The following is a 21,362-nucleotide window of genomic DNA, read 5'->3' as shown; positions in this document are numbered from 1 at the left end:
AATATTATAGTGTGTATATATTTATATAAGAAGATAATACTAATAGAACAAAATAGAATAGAATAAAGATAAAAAATAGACATATAAAAAAGAAATGTTTTCTTTTTCTGTTTCTGTTTGACGACCTCGGTGGTCTAGCGCTCTAGCACACCGCTTTACATCCAATGGTCGCGGGTTCGATTCCTCGCACGACACAAACATTTGTATTCATGAGTATGATTGTTTGTATCGATCTGGGTGTTTTCTATGTATAATATGTATGTATTTACAAAAAAATCTATGTATATGTTAGCTATCTAGCACCCATAACACAAGCTTTAGCTAGCTTAACTTGGGTCTAGATGGCGCTGTGTGAATTCTCCTGAGATTATTAATATTATTATATATTATAAAATTAATATTATAGTGTTAGATTTATATAAGAAGATAACACTAATAGAACAAAATAGAATAGAATAAATTTATTACAATAATAGATGAAGGGACTGTCCTATCAGGCTAACCGTATCCTTACCCATACCACAGTGGAGTAAAACAAATTGAGGTTTCCTCGCGATTTATCAGTGCCCTAAATAAGAGTACGTTAATATTTCCAATCTGCCTACTTAATGGCTATTGTTCTAGATTTGGTATTGACCGTAATCAGGCTTCCATGTTGCGATAACGCTGTACTATTGTTATTTGTACTCGGTGATCGCGATGGTCGCGGGTTCGATTACTGTATCAATGTTTAATTTACGTATAAGATAATCCCTGTCTGCTTACTTATTCTATAATATATATTACACAGATGAATTTGTTTCAAATCGTCTGTTTGCAAAAACTACTAAATTATTTAAAGTACCTGGACGACCAAGCACCGACGACAAGCGTAACTGCACTATACGGTAGGGAAAAAAATATAATATAAAAAAATTCACGTTCATAAGTGGCTAAAGTGTCCTGCATGAATAATAAATCGAATTTTGCCGAAAGCAACTTTTTTGATAGTTTTATTTTATATACCTATATATATTTTGACGTTCTGTTTTTATATACCCCTTTTTTTCTAATGCCATATTCTAGAAGGTTTTTGCTCTTCTAGCTGAATATACATATTTTACCTAACCTAGGGACGTGTTTCATTTTAAACCAACCTAGTACAGTTCTCCGTTACAATACTTTTGTTCAAATAAACATAAAATAAGCACTTGAACAATATTATAATAGCCGTCTTTGTAATTTTTTATATTGTTAACCACACCGGTATGGCTATTCTACAACCAAGCGACATCCATGTAAATTGTTTAATATTCCCCATACAACACATTGTGATGGATCGTCGGTGTAGCGCAGAGAATCAGAACTTACCTAATGTTGTTAGTAAATTTGTCAATAAATATTATTTGCATAGTGTGACTGGAGTGGGAACACAACTACTATTTTAATTAAAAGTCAAATAGTAGTAAAAAATGTGTATTTTCAAAAGGTCTGCCAGCGAGGAAGAACAATAACTAGTCAAAAGTGACATGTAAAAAAACTAGCGGTTCCCGCGACTACGTCCGCGTGGAATTTAACTTTATTATTCTAAAATAATAGCCTAAAGAACTAAAAATTATTTTGTTCGTCTTAATTTATTCGTTCCATTAGGTACTGATAGGTTCAAACTAATACATTTACATCCTGCATCTTATCCCCATGGGAGTTGAATTTATCAAAATCCTATTTAAGCGAACGTATTCAACATAGTAGCTCCAATCTTTAATTTCAGTTCAATCAGTCGAAAATCTAAGACGATGTATACAAACTTTCATCCTCTATTTTATCCCCTTAGGGGCGAAATTTATCAAAATCCTTTCTTAGCGGATGCCTACGTCATAACATCTACCTGCATGCCAAATTTCAGCCAGATCCGTCCAGTGGTTTGGGCTGTGCGTTGATAGATCACTATGTCAGTCACCTTTGAGTTATATATATTTAGATATATATCAAAAATACAATGTTTGCACCCGCCTGCGCGGTTTACTCTGTCTGGGCACCAGTGGAGGATGATAAGATGAACATGAAATCAGGTTAGTTAGCACATCGTGGTAAATTCACGATGAATTTATTACGATGGTTTCCATGGGAACCGCGTGAAGGTCAACCTGATATGGAATTTGCTGGCAATGGGGTATTTGCCCACATTACTAACCCTACCCTTCCCATCCCCTTCCCATCCCCTTCCCATCCCTTTCCCATCCCTTTCCCATCCCCTTCCCATCCCCTTCCCATCCCCTTCTCATCGGGCCTGTCAAGTCACCGAGTTTAAAAAAAAAGTGTAGATGAATTTAATTTAAATAATTTTATTTTTTATTAGGGGGTTTGGGCTATTGTCTGGTGCTATGACCTGTAACACTGCAACCTGTATAGATCTATTTCGCTAGCCCTTTTCAAAGTTCGCTATCTAGACCCGTGAGGTACAAGAATTGAAGGATATTCTTAGGAGCGATGGTTTTTATCTCCTCAGGATATAGTGTATACTTTCCAAAGGGTAATTCGTTTATGCATGAGAGTGCTATCATCTAGGATGTGTAATGAAGTCCTCTTCTGTTGGCAAAATCTGCAGATTGATGTTAAGCTAAGCCTAAGTTAATTTTCGCGATGTGCTTTTTACTCAGCTTGCAATGTCCAATGAGGGCCCTAGTCAGGCTACATATCTTCATTTAAATAACGTGCAGGTTATAAACCAATAACGTACTTTCAACTGGGGTTGCGGTTACGTCCGTAACTTTATCCAGGACGACAAGGTTAACTGGCCGCCCTTGCAAGGTTAGCTATCACAACTAACGTCCTACAATCCAGTTAAACCGGAGTTGGGACCGTTAAATTTTGAATCCTCAGGTCTGACGGCCCACAGTGTATTTAACTTTGATGTTATTTTCATATGCACAAGCTTATTTGTGGTTAAAATATTTGATTGTTATTAAAACTCAGTTTTTTAAGACTTCATATCGCTGACTCCTACATGAAATTAAACTTGTGTGTTGCTCTTTTGAATAGATGTTTTTTTGTATATAATAATTACAGTATAACAAGTTTTTTAACAAAATATAATTTAGTTAAAAAAAAAGGAGCTTCTAAGAAAGAATTTTGTCTAATACAAAAGTAGCCTAAATTACTGCTTATTACATCAGCTACCTGGCAATAAAAGTCCCGTCAAATTGGTCCAGCCATTTCAGAGATTTGCCGGAACAACCAGACAGACAGACAAAAATTACTAAAAATGTTATTTTGGTGTATGTACATATATTCATATGCATGTAGAAAAAACGGTTATTTCAATATTACAAACAGACACACCAATTTTATTTATATGTATAGATGTATAGATTAAATAAGAATGATAATAAGTAGATAAGAATATAAACCAGTTCAGTAATGATTCAAAGTACAAATTTCCAATTTTAGATATAATTCTGTTATTTTGTTTAGTTTCGAATTACCTCTGAATTTCTTTTGACTTTATTGGCATGATGACTGCTACTTTCTACCATCGCACCTCTCGCCATCAGGGAATTCATCCTCACATACAGTGGTATGTGAGGATGAATTCACTATCTAAGTGGTCAAGAGCGGTTTCAAAGAAACTACCTGACCATATTTTGACTTGGGACTGAAGATTCTTAAAACAGTGTATAATAAGGTTTCTTAAGAATTGGCAACGCGTATTTGACAGCCCTGTGTTGTTTCCGGTAATAATAATAATAATAAGATGGAACATTGTTATGTACTTGGCTTAGGCCCGTACATACCAAGATAACCGGCGAAAGTCGAGAAAAAAAAATAAAAAAAAAACACAAAACAAAATATGTCATCAAGAACTAGCTCTAAAGTACGGTCTCGCGAATGAGAGGTTGCCGTACTACAAGTACGAGCCCCAGCCGGTCCTCGAAAGCGACAGCGTCAAGCTCTACTGGGACCGATCCATCATCACGGACAGGACCGTTCTTGCGAACAAACCTGATATCGTGGTGATGGATCGGGCACTTTCGAGGGTATTTTTGGTGGACATCACCATACCGCATGACGAGAATCTCGTAAAAGCCGAAACTGAGAAAAAGAGAAAATATCTCGACCTGGCTCACGAGGTGACCGAAATGTGGGGGGTGGTGTCCACCGAAATCATTCCAATCATTATGTCGGTGAACGGTCTTATCCCAACCAGTCTGGAACAACATCTCAGACGGTTGGGATTCCGAGGCGGCTCACTCCCGGAAAAGACGCAGAAAGCGGTGCTCTTAGATTCTGCCCGCATTGTACGCCGGTTTCTCTCCCTGGGGCCCTGAACCCTGGCCGACTGTGCTTCTGCCGAGGGTATGTTGCCATCTCCTCTCCTTAAGAGGATAGATGAGAATATTTGGAAAAAAAAAATAGTTTATTTATTTGCATGGTAATTTTGATCTTACAATATAATACACGACATGTAGCACCCCGTAGAGGTATGCAAATATTGAAAATGATATCATAATTACACAATTTATTGTGGTATTAACAAGCTACGGTAACCGTTTACCATCAGATTGGCCGTATGCTTGTTTCCCATTCCAAATATATAATCGTACTGACCAATATATATATTCATGTATTCTTAATTGTGTTGTCATTTGTACCACCTACTTTTTTTTCTTATATTTTCACTGTCTACCTAAAGGTTGCCTGTAAGAGATTGTTTAGCGATAAGGTTGCCTTTTATACTCGTCATTGTTATACATATTTTTATATTAATTAATATCTTCTGTAACTGGTTCAAAAAAGTGTAAAAATAAAAAAAAAATACTCTTTTTTTGATTGGCCTTGGTCCCATTTATTTGGGGTCGGTCGGTCATGTAATAAAATTGCAGATGTTTTTTCCAGTCTAATAAAGAATATTTCTTTACAGCGCGTGCGCACCTTCACGACATCTCTGGAGGAGCTGGCCAGTCGCGTGCAAGCTGCAGAAACAGCTCGCTCCTCGTGGCGAGGACCCGGCGATGCCAGGGATGCGCGCGCGCAGCTCGACGCGGTGTCGCGTGCGCGTGCGCAGCTTCCACCCCTCAGGAGACTAGCTGATGAACTGCACCAACAAGCTCAAACACTTGCCAGGGACAAGATACAGCTGCCGGAGCATCTGCTGGCGAGACTGGATGATTTAAATACAAGGTTTGTATATTTGCAACAAATTCTACATACATGGTTCTTATGGATGATAATGGAATGATGCGCCTGCGCTTACGGACCACGCGTCTGGGGCACCAGTGGAGGATGATAAAACGAGCATGAGGTCAGCTCAATTAGCCCATCGTGACAAATTCAACAAGAATTTATCACGATGGTTTCCAGAGGAACCGCGTAGAGGTCAACCTGATCAACCTGACCATATTGCTAGCAATAAGATCATCAGTGCACATTACTAACAATCCTCTTTCCTCCCTGACAGTAGTCTTGGGTTTTTTTTAGTTGATGATAATGGAATGATGCAACCGCCATCGATAACGGTCTACGCCTGTGGGGGATGATAAAATGAACAGGTCAGTTAGCCAATCGTGATAAATTCACCATGAATTTATCACGACGGTTTCAAGGGGAAACCGCGTGGAGGTCAACCTGACATGGTACATCCCCTACTGTCTTGGGTTGTCCGCTAGGTGTTCGAACTCAGGACGTCCTAATTTAGATCCCCATTTGAATTGGATGGGGGATCGATCAGAGGAGTTAGGAACATGTCTTAATTAAATTTTTAGGGTGGGGGCGCTGTGCGCGGGTGGCGAGGAGCGCGCGCGGCAGTTGGCCGGCGTGGCGCGGGACGGCGGCGCCGGCGCCGCGCAGGGCTTCCTCGCTGGCTCCGTTGACGCCCCGTGGGAGAGGGCAGTCACTCCTGCCAACGTACCCTACTACATCAAGTCAGTTCCTTTATTTTATTAAGCAAAGCCTGTTACTCACTAAGCGACTACTTGAATGACGAGCGTGCATGGCAATAGTTGTTCATGCACGGGATTTTCATTTAACGTTAGACATAAATACCTATTTCTATATATAAAAATTACATGTCACGTTGTTTGTCCGCGATGTACTACTAAACTACTGAATCGATTGCAAATTTGATTTACAAATTGTGTGCAATTTGATCCAACTTGAAAGATAGGATAGCTTACATCTAAATTTATAGTCGCAATATTATTTTATTCAAGAACCTTAGCCACAGCAACGCGTGGCCGGATCTGTTAGTATAAATATACAATGTAAATAAACTGGCTTTAAAAAAAAGAAATTCAGTTTCGTTTCTCACCAGTTTACTTGGATCTGGTAACTGGACGGTAGGGAAAAGATATATTCTTATACAAAAAACTTAATTTCATAAGCGGCTAAAATGTCCTACATGAATAAATGAATTTTGATTTGATTATGTGACACTTTTTATTTACTACGATGATGGCTAAAAAGCATACAGCCCATCTGATGGTAACGGTTACGGTAGCTCGATAACTCTGTCTGTCTGTCGCTTTCATGCTAAAACTAATATACTGATTTAAATGAAATTTAGTACACAGATAGTTTAAACCCTGAGAAAGGACATAGGCAACTATATAATGCGAAAAAAACGGTTACAAGTAGTTGAAAGGTTATATGGAAGTATTGTGAATTTTACAGCCAGAAGCTTTAAGTTTCTTTTTTAGGCTGTTGATTAAGTATAAATAATTTAAAAAAAAATCTCTTATGTTTGGAAAATCGTCATTCGTCGTCAATTCCACGCAAACGAAGTCGCGGACACAGCTAGTAATTAATATACCGCCTTCTTGTCTTTCAAACTAGCCTATAATACACTAATTCATTAAATTATTAAATCAATAAACGAAAACCTTTCAATTTCTCTTCCCATTTCCTTATTAATAACATAAACAAACATACATTCTATTTCCGCAGCCACGAATCTGAAACGACACACTGGGACCATCCGAAAATGATCGATCTCATGAATTCCCTCGCCGACCTGAACGAGGTTCGATTCTCGGCGTACAGGACGGCGCTCAAGTTACGGACCGTACAAAAGGAATTGTGCAGTAAGTTGGATGTTAAAACATTCGTTATTTATAATCAATACAATATGAAACACAATACAATACAGTTGTATTTTTAACATCCTGTATGAATATAACGTAAAAATCAATACAATATGAAACACAATACAATACAATACAGTTGTATTTTAAACATCCTGTATGTATATAACGTGCTATTGATTTAAATTCTCTAAAATAAAGCTTACAATAAAATTGAAGAATTTGTTAACGATAATAATGTTTTTATTAAAAAACTTAAAATCCATAGCACTGACTATGTTATCTGATTTCACTAATAAAGAGTGCGTAGGGACCTCTATGTTGATTATCGTATGCCTCTTACTTGTTATACTGTAATTGGTTATATAAAAAAACATTTATTCAAAAGAGTTACACACAAGTTTCGTGCTCATTCTTCTTGTGATGAATCAGAATTAAAATATGACTATTCAAAAGTGCTTGTCTATTTCTCAATTATATACATATAACACAGCGCCATCTAGTCCCAATCTAAGCAACATTTTTAACAAACAACTAATTATCATTGCTACGACTGATTTATACAGTTACTCAGCCAAATAGTTGTTATATATTTAATATTTTAACTCTAATGAATTTGTGCTATTTAATAGTTAGAATTCACATGGCAAACTTAGATCTGTGCTCAACAAAAATCTTCAAATTTTACCAAATGGAAGAGGATACGCAACTACACATTCTATTGGTTGTACCTCAGTCATACATCTACGAAATATCTTCTTTGGAAAGTATACTCTATCCTGAAAAGATAAAAACCATCGCTCCTAAGAATATCCTTCAATTCTTGTCTCTGACGGGTAAAAGGGCGATTCCAATAGATCTATGTAATTCGCAGTGCTACAGGTTTGAGCACATGACAATAACCCAAAACTCTCAATAGAAAAAATCGGTATCTAAGCCACTTTTAGACCTCTATCAGCAACACACAAGTTTCTTGCTCGTTCTTCTTGTGATGTGACAGCTTTCCGAACGAGTGGTAGATAAAAAACAAATTGTTATGACTATTCAAAAATGCTTAAATTAAGTTTATTTGAATAAATGATTTTCTATTCTATTCTATTCTATTCTATCGCTAACTTTTGGCCGTCAAAGCTAGCACTGCGACCTACATAGATCTATTGTGCTCTCACCTACATAAACCTGTACGTCTAAGCACCGGATAATAGAGTAAAACGTATAGTCCAATCACCGTCAAAGAAGCTGTAATAAAATTGTCTATTGCAGTGCACATGCTACAACTCCCGTCTGCACTTGAAGCGTTCGACTCACATGGACTGCGGGCGCAGAACGACCGCCTCATAGATATACCGGACATGATCACCGTCCTCACATCTCTGTATGAGGTAAGAAAACGACAGGGCCATCGACAGAGAATTCATCCCATCGACAGGGAATTCATCCCTACACGCTAGAACCTAAGTGGTCGGACAGTGCGGTTTCAGAGGAGATTCCTCCCGTACACTTAGATTGTAGAATGTCGAGGTTGTGTCTGGAACAGTTTCCCAACGTAGAGCCAACGCCCAACTGGGGGGCAATTTGATTGTTAAGGGGGCAATTCAAAAATGGACTCTTTATTAATTTCAAGGGGGTTAGGAGGGACATAAGAAAAAGGTTGGGAAACGCTGGTCTAGAGAAAATAGCATGGGGTGAAAGAACAGTATATTAAGGTTTCTTAAGGATCGGCAACATATACGTGACACTCCTAACCTGGTCTGACCTGACCACCCCTTAGTAATAGGATATACATGGGTAGGCCATACCCTATATGAAATATGACTTTAACTACCCCATCTAAAATATTAGTCCAGAAGGTCAATTAAATTAAATTGTCTTTATTCATGTAGGTCTATCACAGACTCTTATAATATGTCAAATCTACCGTCAGTTCCGAGCTATCGAGCTAAGAAGAACTGACAAGAAACTCAGCTCTCTTTTTAAATGAACTGTTTCAATAGTGAAGAATTTAGTGACCACTAGCATATCCTATTACATTTTTGTCGAAAGGAAATAATGTAAACTGGTCTGGTCGTAACCCGAACAGACCTGTCCTCACAAACCCACAAGCATCCGTCACGGGTACGTTCACGAGTATGACGGATGAGCCAATCATCATTGTATAGTTGTAGAATGTAGTACTATCATGAAGGTATTAAATAATGTGTATCTCTTCGAAATAAGCACCTTGACATTTCGCATATCTAGTACAGTACTGGTGTAATTTAGTTTAAATTTTTGAAATTAGACTTTTATACCACAGTTATAAAGTGGACTTTCCAAAATTTGTAATTTTTGAGTTAAGCCAATATTATAAATGTGCAATTTCTACCCAACAGATGATAGCCGGCGAAAATCCAAGTCTGGTGAATGTACCACTATGTCTGGATCTGTCGATCAACTGGTTGCTCAACGTGTACGACAGTCAGCGGACCGGTCAGATTCGAGTGCTGAGCTTCAAGGTCGGCCTGGTCTTACTTTGCAAGGGACATTTGGAAGAAAAATACAGGTAACATAGCTTATTCTCATCTTTATTATGAATGCCCGAAGGTTTCTTTTCCAATTGCGCGTCAGCTAGTATAAGATATATCCAGAGATAGACTTTATACATAGTTATTGGGAACCGCTGACTTACCTTATCCAAATAAAAGACTTTAGAAATATGTATATATTTTTAATCTAAGTGATTCTATCAAATTATATTAAAAATTAGCTGTTTTCTAAAGTAAAACTTAAGTTACTCCTTATTACACCAGCCATCATCAACATCGCCAAAATTGTCTCGTCAAAATCGGTGCAGCCATTTCAGAGATTAGCCGGAACAAACAGACAGACAAACAGAATTAAATTGAAAAAAGAAGAAAATTGTAAAATGTTCTTTTGGTGTATGTGCCGTATTTATATTCATATGCATGTAGTAAAAAAAGGTTATTTCAATATTACAAACAGACACTCCAATTTTATTTATATGTATAGATTAGTATATTATTACACAACAGACGGGGTTCAATATTATTGTCTTTGCTTTACAGATATTTGTTCCGTCTGATAGCCGATCCGTCGTGCCGAGCTGATCAGAGGAAGCTTGGTCTTCTTCTTCACGATTGTATACAGGTTAGCATACTAATTCAACAATTGAATATTTTGTTTTTTAATTCTTTTTAAATTTAGGAACTTTTGTACCATCTGTCATTTCAGTCCCATTGTACCCTAAAACCTCATCAGTGAACAAATTGCCTTATCCACACCGCCCGAAGGATCGGCTAAAACAGTTTGTATGGCACCAACATCTAATATATTTATTTCATGGTCTGACGTTATTCCATGTCGTAGACTCTCGTTCCTGACACACTCCATCAGCAAATGATATACATCCTCTATTGTCCCACATTATTATTATTATAGCCTTTATTCAGATCTAACTTATACATTATTTTAAAACAAACATAAAAATGAAATAATTATTCTATTATTTGAATCTTTTTTAATTTCTGTAGATCTGTTTGCCAATCGGTAAAGGCCTCCTCCAATCGTTTCCATTCTTCTCTTTCTTGTGCCACTCTGTTCCACATGACTCCTGCCACTATCCTAATATCATCATCCCATCTTGTGTGGGGTCTGACTCTTTTCCTTTTTCCTTCCCTGGGATACCATCTTGTCACTTTCTTACTCCATTTATCATATCCTCTTATTATGTGACCTTCATTTGAGTCTTTTAATTTTGAAATTGTACCACATACTTCACAATTTTGTGAATTGCTTTTTTTCATCAGGTATGCAAACTTTGCCGATGGACCAATTGAATATAAAACACGTTCTTTTCAGTTAAGCTCTTGCCTTTCCCACGATCCTCCAAAATTAGCTTTAAGTGTTGATACAATACGACTCCGATTTTGTTTTTAATTTGCTTGATGTGTCTGTGCTTTACCTACTTTTCTACTATTTTTCCATCAATAATAATATTTATTAACTTAATAATAATATAAATAACCTAGGACAATTCACACAACACCATCTAGTCCCAAGTTAAGCAGATCTTTGTGTTATGGGTACTAGACGACAGACAATAATGTACATGTCAAAATGACAACAATGTATAGATTACACCCAGACCGATACAGACATACTCATGAATACAAATCTTTGCAACGTGTGTGGAATCGAACCCGCGACTATGGGAAGTAAAGCGATGTGCAAAACGAAGGGTTTGAATATATATATATAAGTATTTTTGTCAGTTGTCTAGTACCCATAACACAAGCTCTGCTTAGTTTGGGACTACATGATGCTGTTTAAATGGTCCAGGGATATTTTTATAAAGATTTTCTACAGTACAATTGAAAACATGGTTTATAATTTTACTAATGTTATGTTTTAGGTTCCACGCCAATTAGGAGAAGTGGCTGCTTTCGGTGGATCTAACATCGAGCCTTCAGTGCGGAGCTGCTTTGAACAAGCCTCTGCTGGTACCAAGGAAGAGAACAGGGGAGGCACTCTCGACAGGAAATCTGGTGAGATTCCCATTAAAGAATTATTTTATCCTAGCTGTGCTCGTGATTTCACCGGCATTAAATTGCCTCTATGTTATTTATTTATAATTGTACATAGATATACAATACTTTTACATTTTTATACTATTTAGAAATTATGCCCTAATTCGCAAAAGTAATAAGTTTCTAAAAAGAATTAAGTTTATAGAAATGTTTCCTTTCATATATTTCAAATTTCAGGCTTTAATTCTATGAAACAATTATTGTCGAATATAGTTTAATACCTATTTTTTTTTTATACCACTTAGGTGGCAAAAAAGCATACGGCCCATCTGATGGTAAACGGTTACCGTAGCCTATTGACGCCTGAAACACCAGGGGTGTCACATACGCGTTGCCGACCCTTAAGAAACCTTAATATACTATTATTATTTTAATTACTAACAACTACATTATAACCAGGTACAAAAGTGTTTACAATTTAATGCAAGCAATTGTATCTGTTGCAAAGGCATTTAGTAATAACTCGTAATTTAACCATCATGTTATTATCATTACAGTAGACAAAGAGAAAGAAAAAGAAGACGCAAAAGAGAAGACTCTAGAACGCGACGCAGACGGTCAACTGCAGTACATAGAAGCATTCCACTTCCTACAGTGGCTACAGAAGGAACCCCAGTCCATGGTGTGGCTGCCGGTACTACATCGTTTGGCGGCCGCTGAGAATGCCAAACATCAGGCCAAATGCAACATCTGTAAAGAGTACCCCATTATTGGATTCAGGTAAGAAAATAAAAAAAAAAGAATAAAAAGTTTCTAAAAGACTGAAGGCACAAATCTCATTTTTATAATATTTAGAGATAATACCCTAATTAAGATATCGTCCCTAAAATATATTTTGACCTAATTAGAGATTGTACCCCAAATAGAGACTATAGCCCAAGCGGAGAAAAAATCCACTCAAGATATTAAAACATGAAATCTCGGTTTTATACTATTTAGAGTTAATACCCTAATTAAGAGATCGTATACTAATTGTAATTAGGGCAAAGAGATTTTGCCCTAGTTAGTGATGGTACCCCAAATAGAGACTGTAACCCAAATGAAGATTGTACTGTAAAGATTGAAAAATAAATCTCATTTTTATAAATTTTAAAGATTACACGTAATTAATGATTGTGCCCCAAAAAGTGATTAAACACTAAAGAGATATTGTACTCCTCATAGAGCTGTATCTAATTGAATTTGTCTTGAAATTGTCTCAAAATATGTTGTTAAGTATGTGTCAGCATGTATGACAATTTACCACGATTTTTTCCAGGGGAATCCACCTGGAGGTCATTATATACATACAATACCTTTCCCCCCAATTTAATCTGATTCTATTATAATGTTACAGATATCGCTGCTTGAAGTGCATCAACTTCGACATGTGCCAGAAGTGCTTCTTCAGTGGACGCAAGGCCAAGAACCATAAGCTGACACATCCCATGCAAGAATATTGCACTACCGTTAGTATTTAACATTTAATATTTGTTGTGGGTTTTTGAAGGGTCAAAATTTTTTATATAGTTTTTATATTATCTTCAAAATTGGTCTGGTTTAAGACCAGCGCCGCACAGCAGAATCCTTTAATTATCCTTTAAATGTATTTCTTTTATGTAATTTAATAGGCAGCAATAAATTATTCTTATTCTCATTCATGAAAATGAGGATAAGAAAAATGATCTCATTCTCATCCTCATCCTCATCCTCATCCTCATTCTCATTCTAATTCTCATTCTCATTCTCATTTTCATCCTGATCCTCATCCTCATTATCATCCTCATCCTCATCCTCATCCACATCCTCATCCAAATTCTCATCCTCAATCTCATCCTCATCCTCATTGTCATGCTCATTGTCATCCTCATTGTCATCCTCATCCTCATTCTCATCCTCATTCTCATCCTCACCCTCATTTTCATTCTCCTCTTCATCCTCATTCTTATTCTATTAGGGTCAAACGATTACCTTGCGTGATCCGCTGTGTAAGAATGCCTTACCTACTTGGTCGTTGGGTCGAACCTTACATAAAGTGAACAATCTAACTACTCACTCATTAACTATCTAACTACATACTCATTTCTTAATCTACAGCAAAATGAAATACGATTTCAGACGACACCAGGAGAGGACGTGCGTGACTTCACGCGGGCCCTACGCAATAAGTTCAAGTCGGCCAGGTACTTCAAGAAGCACCCACGCGTCGGATATCTGCCCGTACAAACCGTTCTTGAAGGTATGAATACTTGATATTATATTAATCAATCATTATACCGCCCACAATCTTTGGTCCTTCGAGCCGGATCAAGTGCCATATATTTTAGTGGAGTTGGATTTTTGTTTTTTTTTTAGGTTATGGTTTCTGGCAATTAACGTGTGTGTGTATAACAGGAGACGCGCTGGAGTCCCCGGCGCCGTCGCCGCAGCACGGCGGCGCGGGCGCGGGCGGCGCGGGCGGCGCGGGCGGCGTCGACGACATGCACTCGCGCCTCGAGCTGTACGCCACCAGGCTCGCGCAGGTGGAGCGCGGCGCGCGCCCGCCCGACACGCCCGACAGGTACGCCACACAGCGGACCCGTACCTCACACGCCGGACACGTACGTCACACGCCGGACACGTACGTCACACAGCGGACCCGTACGTCACACGCCGGACACGTACGTCACACGCCGGACAGGTACGTCACACAGCGGACCCGTACGTCACACGCCGGACACGTACGTCACACGCCGGACAGGTACGTCACACAGCGGACCCGTACGTCACATGCCGGACACGTACGTCACACGCCGGACACGTACGTCACACGCCGGACACGTACGTCACACGCTGGACAGGTGCGTCACATGCCAGAAACACGTTCAAGCGTGGAACCAGAGACTACACTTGAAATTTTATTTTCCTCTCAAGATATCAGAACGCCTATGTATATACAAGACATATATCTATCGAGATAATCAATTACACTTTCAGCTTACATAAAATCACTAAATACGTTTTAAATTTTACGATACATCTGTAAAATCCTACACTAAACACAATTATGAACCCTATGGAAATCCTTTTTAGCGCCAGTACCTACTGCATACTTACTGTCTACTAAATTCCTTGCTCAATACCATTATCAATTCACCGTTCATTATTTCAGAATTAATGGGTAATTGAATAAATAATCAACTTTTCAGTGATGAAGAACACCAGCTGATAGCTCAGTACTGTATGTCGCTGAACGGCAGCGGCGGCCCTGGTGATGGCGAGGAAGCTCCTCGTTCACCAGTGCAGGTCGTCTCCATCATTCACCGGGAGCAGAGACACGAACTGGAAGCTATGATAAGGTAATACTATTATTTATAGGCATAAGCTCAGCATAACGTCTAAGTAAGTCGACCTGAGAATTTATGGTATTTTAGGTTTTGAAGAATGAAATGCGTTTTTAGTTGTTGCGTAGGAATGAAGATCATATCTTAAGGAAGGTGTTACATATGAATGTGGACGCTATGTTATTGTCATTTATTCCTGTAAAACATTTAGAACTTGAGCTTCTTACGATATTAATATTTTTTTCCATACCGTCCAGTTCATTATACAGATTTAATTGAGAAGAACTGTTAAGAAACTAAAAAGATATTTATTTTTAATTAATATGTTAATCTATCTATTTGAATATAAAGTTGGTATATGAATCTGACTAAACTACATTCAATAAACTTATCTCTTAAAGGACAATAAAAATAAACTATTAAATTTGTTTATTGTAAAGGAAATTCTAAATGTTCCAATTAATTATTCCAGAGAATTGGAAGAAGAGAACGCTACTCTGCAAGCCGAATATGAGCGTTTGAAAGCAAAACAAACACCCGGCTCCACGCCTGAGGAACAACTGAGCGTCAGCGAGAACCGAAATGCCCCTGTTGACCAAGTGAGTATTTGAATTTAAAATTTGTTTAACTTTCATACATTTGAAGGACTTAACACCATGCGGAATTTTCTACCAGTCAACAATAGATAATGCAGTTAATAGTTGTTGTAAAAAAATAGTTATAGTTTTAAATAGTTGATTAGCTACAGAATCTCTAAAACAATAGATTAAAACTTTAATATGTACTGTAGACTTTTGTATGCAAATATGTGTAAAGACCAGTCAGCGAGTAAATTGTAATGGTTTTTGTACCGATTATTCATTAGTAGGTTCCGATGATCTAGTTAGTAATTACTACCGATGGTCTAAATGTATTTGTATCAGTTGTTCTCAAGTTCTGTCTTGTCGTCAAGCTCTGCTTAGCTTGGGACTTGGGACTAGATGGCGCTGTGTGAGTTGTCCTGAGACACTTATTTAATATATTATATTCTGAGTAATATAATATTATCAGCACTCCATCTTAGACAATAAATGTTTCAATATATCTCGTCCTTTCTACCAACAGAACAAAAATGCGACTAATAATTGAGAACAACAAAGTAGCTTTTTTTCGCTTATTCTAAAGTAAATATTACTTACAGGATATGATGGCAGAAGCTCGCTTGTTGAGGCAACATAAAGGCCGTTTAGAGGCGCGTATGCAAATACTTGAAGAACATAACAGACAGTTAGAAGCTCAGCTGCAAAGACTTAGAAGACTGCTTGATGAGGTAAAGCTTACAGTTTAGAAATACTTGTACTTAATTTAAAGACTATGCTTGCTTGTGAAATTAAAGTTAGCAAATGCTGTGTTAATATACAAAACTTAAATGTCGCTATTTCACTATTACAGCCGCAAAGTTCACCACCAGCCCGCACTGGCACTCTGCAAACTCGATCTGTGACCGCTTCTCAGCTCGCAACCGATTCGCCAGCCAAAATGCACAATGGACTCTACCACGAGTCTCAAACCAGTAAGTAACATTATCACTTTGTACTAACATTCTTAATGACCTTAGAAAAGCTATCGACTCTGTTGCGACGACGTTATTGTGGAAAAGATTAGTACTTATGACATGTTACATATGGAGGACTCTCGGCACAGTTGTATATAAAAACTTAATAATATCTATTATTCATTTTTTTAATTTCCCAAAGACAGCTCGATATTATGGTGTTTCTTAGGGCACAATTCTAGGTCCCGTGTAGTTTCATTTGGACATTATATTTAAATGTAAGTTTTACGTGAAGATGGCGGAGGCCGTTGGGGAGCCCCGGGGGCGGAGCGCGAGGGCATGGAGCGGCCGCCGCCGCCGCCGCACTCGGTGCACTCGCTCATGCACTGCGCAGGTCAGACGGAAGGTCAACATGTGTGTTTTGTTTTAGTTTCATTTTTCAGTAACAAACATAGTTTCTATCTCACGACGTTGTTATTTATACTTTGTTTGGATATTTAAGGTTGTTTTCTGCACGATTTTTGCATGTCACGATTGTCTTCGTTGTTTTATGATGTTCTCACTAAAATTGTGTGTTTTCTGTTTTTGCAATCCTAACAGGACGTATACCTTGAGGTAAATTGTCTTTTTAAATTAGTACTTTATATTTTAGTAATTATTATCAAAATATTTTAAGGACTTAAGTTAGTATATGGAGTTTTATTACTCGCCGATATACCAAATTTACCAAAGTTTAGGATGATTCGATTTTAAAGTAAATTAATGGAACCAGATTTGTCAGCACAAGGATAATATTTTGTATAATATACACGTTAATGAAAACTTAGAGAATTTGATCCAGTGTTTATTAAATGAACAGTATTAAATATTTTGCAATTTTTGTTCGCAGATGACTTGGGACGCGCTGTCGAAGAACTAGTATCAGTTATGACTGAGGATCAACAAAATCAGACGGCGAACTCTCCTCCACAATATACCAACGGAAAACCAGCTAGCAAGGAATAACGAAACGCCGTAATATGCATAAACAACGCGCATAAGGTGGTGCTTATAGCGGGAATACTGCATTGTTACAAATTGCAACGCAGTCCGCTTCCAAATGATTTTTCGCACTAGCAACACTGTTTGAGACCAAAGAATACTGCTTGAAAACTTTCTATAGCATTGTATTGTATAAAAATGCTATATTATATACTTCTATACTAATTTTCGACTCATCACTAACAAATTCGCACTCTGTAACTACTCTACCTTATTATACAAAAGCTTTAACATTTCATTCATTATTTTCTAACCATCAGGCTTCTCTAACTGGTTCGGGCGCGGGATATACACTTATATAATTGGAAGCCTGTAAAGGACCAGCTAAATAGAACTACCCATGTGCATCTCGGTTTAGTTCATGATAGCTGTCGGTAAAAATAACGATTATCGTATGCAACGCTTATTGTATAAATAAGGGGATGCCATTGTTGCAGTACGTATCGTGATTGAGTCATTCTACTATCTACTATATATTTTCATGGGGCAACACCACTGTATCTTCTAATTGTGTCCCGGTCTCAGGCAGTGTTGCCAGGACGACGCTATCCAACGAAAAAGACATCTAACGAGCATTTATATTTAGAAATTGTACCAAAATCGTTAAACATGTTAAAAACCTTACATTTATTAATCATTTACGTACATATCTTATTAGTACAATCTCCATTATGTATCATATCACTTCTTGTAAATTTTCATATCATTTTACGCTGTATGTAAACATACTGACAAGTGTATAAAATATCACGATAAAAATGCACCGTCTACAATTGTTTGAGCTAAAACAAATATTGGAGACGATCATAATCGTTTGTGAGACAGCTTAAACGAACAAGGAGCAGCAAGCTTTAATAGTATCACAGTTAGCTTTAAAAACCATGTTTTGAGACATTTTTGCAACTGGCAATGCAGCCGAACATTTGCTATGATCCAACGATTGGAGCCTACGTTTTAGTGGAAAATTTATTGTTATATTAGTGATCTACAATCTTCAATACGATGTATGCCATCTTTGTGGCCGTAGTTAAAGGATGCGTTACCCATTTTGCGCGTAGTGTAGATGTAGCCAAACCAATATGAAGCATGTTACTTATATGCATGTTTGTCTATGTTATATATTATCGAGTTATCGAATGTATTGTTAGAATCTATATTACTAATCAAGCTGCTTCTACGCAAGGTAGTGTGACCGTTTCATTTCCTTCTGCCTCCGTGTTCCGGACTGTCAGAAATCAGTGTTGCCAGATTGTTTTGGTAGGAATGGTAGTAATTGAGGACCATTGTAACATTTTTTGTAATTTTTCTTAATAGCAAACAAGTGACAGTAATGCGTGTACGTTTTAATTTGTAATTGTACGAGTATTAGTGGATTATCCAGATAACTGGAGATCTGGCAACACTGGATTAGTAGAAACTCTTCTTAGACTAATGACATGTATCCACAACTTTTTCACTATTACAACGGCATGAAGACACATTTTTACTTAGTATAATATTGGATGTGACGATTTTTATGTCCCATTCTAATGTTTCGATATTTTGTAACGTGTGTCTAGTAAGATGCTGCCTACCTTTTAGATAATAATATATTGGAGAGATGACTTTTATACGAATGTTAAGTAATCTGTTGAAGCTAACTTTACGATAAGGACTTCCGATTTAACCATATCATGGTTTTTTTTTATATATATTTTTAGTCGTCGTTTCGTATTGAAATTTTGACTGTGTTGTATATTAAACTTTTTTACTGGCAACACCTATTGAAATTTCGAGGCGATGGCATTTGTATACTTAATATTTTAATGTTAATTTGGCTAATATAGTATATAAGAAAAGAAGCACAATTATATTATTTTAACGAAAGAAAATTTTAATTGATTTACACTAATATATTGTTAATAATTTTATTGTATTTGTTTATTGAGTAGTATGGGTAGTATCGTTTAGAAATCATTTATTATTTTCATTATTGGCAACTATAAAGTGTACTACTTGAGCATTTATTTGTATATTTTACGATGTTTTAGAAGTTAATAAAATCCAAATAAACATTCAACATAGTATCCACTTGGTTTCATTGATAATGTCCCGTAGCAAATTAGTTGTAGATATTATAAAATAATATCTTAACTCGATTTATAAAAAAACTCGTTCTACAAAAAAACTATATTTTTTGTAGTTAATACTACAAAAAATATATTTAATGTATATTAACTATATATTTTTTAATGTATATATATGGATAATGGAATGGTGTACTTATCTTCGCTAACGGTTTACGCTGGCAGGGCACTAGAGCATATGATGAGGTCAGGTCAGTTAGCCCATCGTGACAAATTCACTAAGTAATTTATCATGATGGTTTCCAGAGGGAACCGCGTGGAGGTCAATATGACATCATAACTGACATTGTTTTGCCATATAAATCAGCATTATTATTAAAAAATAGGGGTTGATGGTAAAAGGGTGAAATTTAAGGTTCTAGGTATTTTTAAGTTTAGTTTAAGTTTAGTCAATAATATAAAACAATTTGGTGTGGGCCACCCTTATCTCTTAGGAGCATAAAAATGGATAACAAATTATTATATATATTGTTAGATATATCAACTCTATGTACTAGTAAAAGTATGTATTATAATAAAATAACAACTATATAACATTAATTTAACTATGTCTCTAGCACAATTCACTTTAGCAATTAAAATACAACCATCACATCCTGTGCTCAAAGACCGAATGCCGCGGCCTACAAAAACCCTCCCTTTTATACAGAGAAGATATGAGTGGGGGTTATATGCAACTAGTTTAACGATACCGAGTAATAATGAAACTACCTTCTTTTAATATAAAATATCAGATTTTTCGACAATATCGATGTGAACCCTAACAATATAGACATACCGAGTATACTTATACAATTTCAACATCGGACGATGATTTTTATATGAATAAGGAACAATTTTGTTGTATTGGATGGTGTGTATATAATATTCTCTTATATGTGCCTGAAACACTCCTATCCGGGAAGACAAACATTCGAGAATTTTCGTACAGGGCCAGATTATTGGAATACTAAAACATATTCATTCTTGTACAAATGTGTGTAAAATTTAGACATACAATTCCTTACACATAATATATCTTGTAGAAAAAAACACTTAAAATTCATAGCGCTGACAATACTATCTGGATTGCACTAAGAATGAGTGCGTAGCGGTTTTTATGTTGATTATCGCATGCCTCTTCCCTGTTATTGTGTCATTACTTCAAAAAGCATCTGTTCAAAAGAGCAACAAACAAGTTTCTTGCTCATTATTCTTGTATCGAGTCTGCAAATGAGTGTTTGAATAAAAAATATGACTACTCAAAAGTGCTTGTATTGAGTTTATTAGAATAAAGATTATTTCTATTTCTAATTTCTATTCTAGAATAAATAAATTCTTTGCTACGTCACATATTAATATTTGTATTAAAACACGTAATCTTAAAATGTGACTGACTGTGAACAACAGGAAAGGGAGACTAAAAAGACTCGACGACCTCGGTGGCCTAGCACACCGCCTTACTTTCGATGGTCGCGGGTTCGATTCCTCGCATTGCTAACATTTGTATTCCTGACTATGATTGTTTGTATCGGTCTGTGTATTTTCTATGTATAATGTGTATGTATTTAAGAAATGTATCAGCTAGGTATTTGTATCAGTTATCTAGTACGCATAACACAAGCTTTAGTTAGCTTAACTTGGGTCTAGATGGCGCTGTGTGAATTGTTTATTATTATTATTATAAGAATGGAATTAGTGTGATTCAATCAGGTACGACTGTACAAAGTCGGTAG

The 21,362-nt window shown here is 36.7% G+C and overlaps 1 protein-coding gene across 1 annotated transcript in view; it reads left to right on the top strand.

The window, feature by feature from the left end:
- LOC131847539 (dystrophin-like) overlaps positions 1-19,542 on the top strand; it is a 669,707-nt gene extending 650,165 nt beyond the window's left edge. Inside the window, exons 9-24 of the mRNA XM_059197122.1 lie at positions 4,901-5,160; positions 5,742-5,900; positions 6,922-7,058; positions 8,322-8,440; positions 9,431-9,600; positions 10,124-10,205; positions 11,470-11,602; positions 12,142-12,364; positions 12,981-13,092; positions 13,742-13,862; positions 14,018-14,183; positions 14,812-14,961; positions 15,419-15,545; positions 16,127-16,255; positions 16,378-16,498; positions 17,370-19,542. Of these exons, the coding sequence (XP_059053105.1) occupies positions 4,901-5,160; positions 5,742-5,900; positions 6,922-7,058; positions 8,322-8,440; positions 9,431-9,600; positions 10,124-10,205; positions 11,470-11,602; positions 12,142-12,364; positions 12,981-13,092; positions 13,742-13,862; positions 14,018-14,183; positions 14,812-14,961; positions 15,419-15,545; positions 16,127-16,255; positions 16,378-16,498; positions 17,370-17,485 (2,325 nt within the window). The 3' untranslated portion in view covers positions 17,486-19,542. The remainder of the gene's footprint in view (positions 1-4,900; positions 5,161-5,741; positions 5,901-6,921; positions 7,059-8,321; positions 8,441-9,430; positions 9,601-10,123; positions 10,206-11,469; positions 11,603-12,141; positions 12,365-12,980; positions 13,093-13,741; positions 13,863-14,017; positions 14,184-14,811; positions 14,962-15,418; positions 15,546-16,126; positions 16,256-16,377; positions 16,499-17,369) is intronic.
- Positions 19,543-21,362: the final 1,820 nt, after the last annotated feature.

The sequence above is a fragment of the Achroia grisella genome, unplaced genomic scaffold (assembly GCF_030625045.1).
Source record: "Achroia grisella isolate CSIRO2021 unplaced genomic scaffold, CSIRO_AGI_Agris_v1 utg537, whole genome shotgun sequence".
Classification (NCBI taxonomy): Eukaryota; Metazoa; Arthropoda; class Insecta; order Lepidoptera; family Pyralidae; genus Achroia; species Achroia grisella.
Note: the sequence above shows the minus strand (reverse complement) of the source record. Positions and strands in the feature narration are given on the sequence as shown.